Below are 7,940 nucleotides of genomic sequence, written 5' to 3'. Positions count from 1 at the left end.
TGTGTGTGTGTGTGTGTGTGTGTGTGTGTGTGTGTGTGTGTGTGTGTTTAAAGCAAAACATAAGTTGGATACTGAAGAGTTGAGAGATCTTCTAAGTATTCACTTCCTAAAGTTTCAATTCAAAAATAATCTTTCTGAGAAGTAACCCTTTTTTAAGGATAAAAGCAGGCTTATTCTCCATGAGGAAACAATAAAAGCAAATATCTCAAATGTAAAACAATAGTTGGAAAAGGGAAAGAGGAGGGTGCTCCCCTATTGAGTTTTCAGGATCTTGGCAGTGCTGTTTTTACAACCACAAAGAAAACAAAACAAACAAACAAACAACAACAACAGCAACAACAAAAACGCCCAAACCAAAGATCTTTCTACGAAGTACTGTCAGGTTTGGTGGAACGTTTCATGGTGCTTTAAAGCTAATGTTCTTTAAAAATTACTTAACTGATCTTTAACTTTTAGTAAAAATCTGAAATGCATCTTTGGTATTTGGGCCATAGAGCTTACATAATTAATAAAATTTACCTTAATCTCCCTCTTCTTTTTATTTAGATACAGATGCTAAATGTTGGCAAAATGTACATGAATGTGGATCTCCTAGCCGGGACAATTTGAGATTTCTAATAAACAAATGTAGAAATTGTTCTTGGGTTGCACTGGGGTTTCATGTGGAGATAATGAGTAATTTTGAATGACGGCTCTGCAAGAAAATTCTTCTCTTCTTTGGCAGAGAATAGTTTTGTAAACAAAAGCAGTGAACAAGATTCATTCAAAATGGTGAACTAACATGGGTTTGATCTGGACCTAACTTGCTGAGAACCACCGATGTTTGCATTTAGATTTGGCAGTCATTGACTCTCTCGCCACTGCACAAAACAGCTTAAGCACAGCATAGAGTAGGAATCTCATTATTTTCAGGTAGAACAGATCAAGTTTATTGTCAGGGTTCTGTCCCTAGTCATTCTACCATTTTGCAGTGAGTCGCCTTGGATAATTGCTAATTTATGAATGAATTCTAGCCCAGGAGTCACGTTGGAAGCAGGTTGGTTAGTGCTCAGTCTTCACAAATAATGACTCGATTTCCAGGCCATTCCTTAGGAGGTGATGCAAACAGTGCTATTAATTGTGCTACTCTTTACATTGTATTGAACTTCTATTTATAACATTATGTCTACATTAAAATGCAAAGTGATTGGCTTGACTGTGCATTTTAGAAACACACCTCCCTCCACCTTAGAGGCACAAGGGGGCATTTCCACAAGCCTTGGAATAGTAGTGGCTGGCAGCCTTGAGCAACAGGGGTGCCAGCGGTGGTGACATCTCTCTTGAGGATCAATCATCTCAACTCTTCCCTGCTTAGCTTGCTAGGTTAAAGGATATCTAGAGATTCTATGGTCTTGCAAACTATGAGGCAATATTCTACCAGGATATAAGGTTACATAACCATAACCATGTGGCTGTTTTTGCAGTCATATGTAGAATATAGTATCTCAATTGCAATAATGTGTCAATCAATGATCCATTTCATGGGCTGCTCCTGAATCTTATGCAATTGTTTATTCATTTTGGACTTGGGAACAGTAAACAGAAAAGACTTTAAGAAAATGTGTAGGGGGGAAATAGAGATAATTCTGTTAATGTCTTTTTTGAAAATTGAGAAAAACTGATCTTATTCTATATTAACGGACAATAACATTATCCTGGTCCAGCTTTGAAAGCATTGTTTAAGCTCTAAAAGTTTTGTCGGGGCATCTGGGTGGCTTAGTCGTTTAAGCATCTGACTTCAGCTCAGGTCATGATCTCAGGGTTTGTGAGTTCGAGCCCCATGTTGGGTTCTGTGCTGGCGGCTCAGAGCCTGGAGCTTGCTTCAGATTCTGTGTCTCCCTCTCTCTCTCTGTCCCTCCCCCACTCACTCTCTCCCTCTTTCTCAAAAATAAATAAACATTAAACAAATTAATCTCTAAAAGCTTTGAATTAAAGAGCAAAAGAGAGGAGGGAGTGGTAGGCGTAGCTCAACAATGATTCCCCATGATCTTATATTCAATGACCCACCTTTGTATGTCCAGGAGCCCTGAAAACCAAGGGAGGACAGTAGACTCAACAGACTAACAATAGAGCTTCCATTACTAGAAAGCCTAAAAATATCACAAAATTCCCACTAGCGGTGTTAACTTGATACTATTTGTCTCTTTGCAAGATACATAATGCATACCCGAAACACCAAAATATACTTTTCTAAAGTAGTTTCATGTCTCAATTTGCTTAGGGTACTTGAGGTGTTATTGACATGAAACAAAGCAATTTGTTTTAATGTCAGGAGGAGACGCTGGCTAGAACAACAAATTGCTTAGGATCCAGCAGGAGAAAGCGACAGCACTCGTTGACTGCATTAAAATATTTATTGAGTGAAAATTGAACACCTGATGCCCTTGGGCTTTGGAAGACGAAGCCGCTGCAATCCTTATCACTGTCGGTGGGCTGCGAGCTTTCCTGCGCCTTAGGATCTCTGGAGTGTTTGCAGTGTTAATTCCCAACCCTTCATTTTCAAGATTGTTCAACTGCCAACATGAGTACACTTCAATTATCAGCAATGAGCTTCCACAATTCATTTCTAGTAGTTTGTACACTTCTTTAAATTTCCTTCGGAAGTTAATACATACCTGACAGACTTAGTTCAAAAGTACTTGCTTACAACTGAAGCTAAACCCCTGGTCACAGCTAATTATTTGCAGCGGCTACAATTGTCATATGGCTAGGATCGCTTTTCTGTTACTAATTATTTAAAACAATGACAAAATATAATAAAGCAATCAATTCAGAGTTTTATGAACATTTCTGAAGACAAACAAACAAACAAACATGAAAGCAGCTTAAAGTACTGTGTTGAAGGGCCCCTGGGTGGCTCAGTCAGTCAAGTGTCCGACTTTGGCACAGGTGATGATCTCACAGTTTGTGGGTTCGAGCCCCGTGTCAGGTTCTGTGCTGACAGCTCAGAGCCTGGAGCCTGCTTTGGATTCTGTCTCCCTCTCTCTGCTCTTCCCCAGCTCGTTCTCTCTCTCTCACTCTCTCTCTCTCTGTCTCTCAAAAATAAATAAACATTAAAAAAAATTCTTTTAAACAAATAAGTAAAGGGTATGTTGACTGGCCAGTACGTCAGCAGGAGATACCTCTGAATGTGTATTCACCAGTTGATAAGTAGAAGTTCAGAGTCTGCAAACTGGGGTCATCATATTGGAATACATAAAAGTGCAGGTTGTTTTAAAGTCATGTAGGTTATTTATAAGTCAAGGTCTTACCTTTACTCCTTCGAGCAACAAAGTGTACTTTTCTGAAAAAAAAAATTAGTATCAAAGTTTTAGTTAGAATACTGTGGAGAGTGAACAATCCTCCAACATAAATTTACCTCTCTAAACAAAAGCTATAAAAATGCATGCACACACACACACACACACACACGCATGCACGCACAGTGTTCACTGTGCTGAAAGGGTCACTTCCTACAAACCAGATTGTAGTGAAGTGTATACAATGCAGCTGAGATGAATCCTTTCCTCAAATTGTTTCTCCCGTGACATAATGGGAGGCACTACCCAGGAAAATCACTTTATTTTAATCTTTTTCAGCTTAAAAAAGAAAAAAAAAACAACAAACCAACAACTTTCATCTATCATTGGAAACTCTAAACCCAATAATCACAGCAAGTGCTTTGTGTTAATTATTTTTGATTAATTTAGTTTTTCTTTATGTCGCTGTGTTGAGAGGCACGGTGCATTTCTCATTAATGGTTTTTGGGGTGGGAAAATTTTTTTTTTTCCAAAAGTTTACATTTTTTTTCTTTTTTTTTTTTATTTATATATGAAATTTATTGTCAAATTGGTTTCCATACAACACCCAGTGCTCATCCCAAAAGGTGCCCTCCTCAATACCCATCACCCACCCTCTCCTCCCTCCCACCCCCCATCAACCCTCAGTTTGCTCTCAGTTCTCAACAGTCTCTTATGCTTTGGCTCTCTCCCACTCTAACCTCTTTTTTTTTTTTTTTCCTTCCCCTCCCCCATGGGTTCCTGTTAAGTTTCTCAGGATCCACATAAGAGTGAAACCATATGGTATCTGTCTTTCTCTGTATGGCTTATTTCACTTAGCATCACACTCTCCAGTTCCATCCACGTTGCTACAAAAGGCCATATTTCATTTTTTCTCATTGCCACGTAGTATTCCATAGTGTATATAAACCACAATTTCTTTATCCATTCATCAGTTGATGGACATTTAGGCTCTTTCCATAATTTGGCTATTGTTGAGAGTGCTGCTATGAACATTGGGGTACAAGTGCCCCTATGCATCAGTACTCCTGTGTCCCTTGGGTAAATTCCTAGCAGTGCTATTGCTGGGTCATAGGGTAGGTCTATTTTTAATTTTCTGAGGAACCTCCACACTGCTTTCCAGAGCGGCTGCACCAATTTGCATTCTGGGGTGGGAAAATTAATGCAGAGTGCAAGACTGACCCACAAACTGCAGGATATTTACTGTCCTTCATCTCTGGACACTAAATGCCAGAAGAAGTCCCCAGTCACTGTGACAAGAGAAAATAGTCACAGGGTACCTGGGTGGCTCAGTCTGTTGGGCGGCCGACTTCAGCTCAGGTCATGATCTCGCGGTTCATGAGATCGAGCTCCACGTCGGGCTCTGTGCTGACAGCTCAGAGCCTGGAGCCTGCTTCCGATTCTGTGTCTCCCTCTCTCTCTGCCCCTCCCCTACTCACGTCTGTCTCTCTCTGTCTCTCAATAATAAATAAACGTTAAAAAAAAATAGTCACTTCCCCACAGCATCCACAAATGCCCCCTGGTTCCTAAGGCCCAGCCAGGTTAAGAGAACCACGGTAGAGACTTCACAGTTACTTTCATAGATGTCAGCTACCATTTAAGGGGAAAAATGGAATCGGTAATAGATGAAATAGTAATAAGATTAGCAACTACTCTTTATTGAGTCCTTTCTATATGTAAGAGCTCATGACAGCCCTGTGAGGAGAGGAAGAAGCAAAACTTAAACATTAAACAACGAATCCAAGTCATAAAGGCATCAAAGTGGTACCATGATTTGAATTCATAATTATCTTACCCCATATCTTATGCTATTTTTTAACATTTTATTTAATTATTTTGAGAGGGAGAGAGAGAGAGAGAGAGAGGGAGCCAGAGAATCCCAGGCAGGCTCCTCACTGACAGGGCAGAGCCTGGCACGGAGCTTGAACCCAGACCCAAGAGATCATGACCCCAGCTGAAATCAAGAGTCGGACATTAACCAACTGAGCCACCCAGGTGCCCCTCGTATCTTATGCTCTAGTTCACCAAACTAGCTAGGTTACTATTTTAAATCAATTAAACTAAGTCAGCTGACCTTCAGACGACTCTATCAATCTGACCAAAACCCAGATTTTGTGCAAGGTTAACACACTCACTTATATTTCTACACAGTATACCCTGAACGGAGCTGGTTTTGCTCAGCCTGAGCCACAGTCTAATCTTTAATAATTAGGTAGACTTCAGACAGTCTGTACGTAGATATAAATGACAATACCTGTAAGAATCCTTACGAAATCTTCAGAATTTGTGCTGAGACTAATTGAATTCACAGTCTATAAAGTAATAAGAGTATAACCAAGAAGTCTCTGGGTCTTCCTAGCCTGTGGATTTGACTTCTAGTGGCTTGTTGTCTCCACTTGCTCAACAGAAATTCCTGTCTCCAGAATGTTCCCCTCAGGCATGTGAAGGCATTCTTAGAGGCTTGCTCAGGTATGTCCAGGAACACCTGTTCTCCTCAAGCTCGTCTCCAGGCTCTGTCATGAAAACCCCAGCTGAGGGTACCTCGTCCACTGCTCTTGAAGCCTTCAGTAAGGAGATTAACATCCACGCCAAGAGAGTTGTTTCCTGGCACTTCCAGGCTGACCGTTTTCACGGCTCAGAGCCATGCTAGGTTTCCCACAGAGGGTAGAGAGGGCACCTCTCTCCTCAGCGCTGGGTCACACTTTTCTGAGCAGCAAAGCAGCTCTGCTTGAGCCCAGAGTCCACCGAATTTCTCATGAAACTCCTTTAGTTTGGGGCTCGCCCATCTTTACACTGGCACTCAAACCAGACAGGGAGCAACCACTAGGCAGTTATGCTCTCCACTGTCCTTGTCTCTAAAGAAGATAACAGCAAAACTCCTAATTTTGGCCGTTAATTTTGTGTGTTCACGAGGCTAAGGTGCCCAGTTTTGGGGTCAAAAACCAGTGTAGATGTTGCCGTGAAGGTATTTTAGATGTTATTAACATTGAAATCAGTAGTCTTTGATTAAAGCAGATAACATGGGCGGGCTTCATCCAATCAGTTGAAGGCCTCAGGAGAAAAGACTAGTGTCCCCAAAGAGGAATGGATTCTGCCTCCAGACTGCCTTTGGACTCGAATGCAGCAACGTCAACTCCTGCTGGAATTTACAGCCTGCCAGGGTGCCCTGCGGATTTTGACCTTGCCAGTGCAACCATCACATAAGCCAATTCCTTAAAATAAATATTTAGCACTAGACTTAAATACAAAGAGTAGATAGGTATAGGTAAAGATATAGATTTATAGATATAATATAGATATATAGAATATACATAGGATAATATGATTATAAGATATACATCTATATATTTCCTATAATCCCTCCTGTATATATACCTAGTATATATCTCCTATTGGTTCTATTTCTCAGGAGAACCCTGACTAATACACTTATCCCATCCTCTTTCAGATAAACCAAAGTCCTCAATTATAGCATCTCAAGTAAACAGATGCTCCAGAGACATCATCTGCTTGCAAGGTCAGCAACCAGACATTGACCGATTACCATTTTGAGGTCTGGTGGAGCACCATTTTATATTGTAGATAATGATGTAGAGAAGATACAAGGTGGGTTAGGATATCAGTCTCAGTTTCTCTCACTTAGGGCTCTAAACAAGTGTTGCTAATGGGATGCCCCCTGTGCTAGTCTTGTCTCATGTTCTTTCCCCAGATGGTTGGTAAAATTGTCTGCTTGTTCAAGAACATACCTACCACCACAGTTTCAACTTTTACTACTACTACAATTAACTGACATGTATTGACCATTTCCTCTTTAACCCAGATGTCAGTGGGGTTATACTCACTCTCAGAGATAAAAGTAGCTTGCATCCACAGGCCATACCTCATGAAAATCCAAATTTATGCAGATGTTTAGATGAGAAGGAAAGTCAACACAAGCTCTGGAATCCCGTTGCCTCTCTTCCATGGTATGTCATGTTAGACTTACAGCTCATCTTTTTTTCTGTATTTCTACCTGAAACAACCAAATCAAATATATATATATATATATATATATATATATATATATATATATACACACACACACACCCCTATATATATATAATACTGATAATTTTTAAGGATTTTTTTGGTTACTTATGTCACGTCACCCAACAGTACTACCAATCTGAAAACACATGTTAGTGTCGTGAGTAATATTTGAAATAGTAATTGAAGTTCTTTCTCCTTGCGTTTCCTTTTACATTATCTTCCCACCCACTACTCAAGCGAACTATAACATCTTTGATTTACACTTAAGAGGTCAGATATAAACTAGAACTGAAATGTCTTTGAGGGGCAGAAAGTTGAGCTGAGAGCCACAAACCAAAAAAAAAATTTTTTTTCTGAACTCCAAAACTTCAGCTTTAATTATCAAGAGTCAAAGTCTGAAGGAAGAAGATACCGCATTTATTCTCAAACAACAAACAAACAAGAAAGATGAAGAGCCCATTTGCAGCCACACAAGAAGAGGATGAAAAGACTCTTCTTGGCTGGAGGAAAGAACTTCAAAGAGGAGAGAAAGCAAGAGAGAAGAGAGGGAGTTTGTAAGTGTCTCTGGCCCCTGGCCCTCCTCCTGGCCTAGGC

At 40.3% G+C, this 7,940-nt stretch overlaps 1 protein-coding gene across 1 annotated transcript in view; it reads right to left on the bottom strand.

Moving 5' to 3' along the window:
- The window catches only part of MTMR7 (myotubularin related protein 7), a 125,811-nt gene extending 118,612 nt beyond the window's left edge, over positions 1 to 7,199 (bottom strand). Inside the window, exons 1-2 of the mRNA XM_040490073.1 lie at positions 7,160 to 7,199; positions 3,291 to 3,322 (exon numbers count right to left, since the gene is read on the bottom strand). Coding sequence (XP_040346007.1) covers positions 3,291 to 3,322; positions 7,160 to 7,184 — 57 coding nt within the window. The 5' untranslated portion in view covers positions 7,185 to 7,199. The remainder of the gene's footprint in view (positions 1 to 3,290; positions 3,323 to 7,159) is intronic.
- Between the last annotated feature and the right edge of the window lie 741 nt (positions 7,200 to 7,940).

The sequence above is a fragment of the Herpailurus yagouaroundi genome, unplaced genomic scaffold (genome assembly GCF_014898765.1).
Source record: "Herpailurus yagouaroundi ecotype Mexico unplaced genomic scaffold, PumYag 181, whole genome shotgun sequence".
NCBI lineage: Eukaryota > Metazoa > Chordata > Mammalia > Carnivora > Felidae > Herpailurus > Herpailurus yagouaroundi.
The sequence above is the reverse complement of the archived record's forward strand: the minus strand, read 5'-3'. Positions and strand labels throughout refer to the sequence as shown.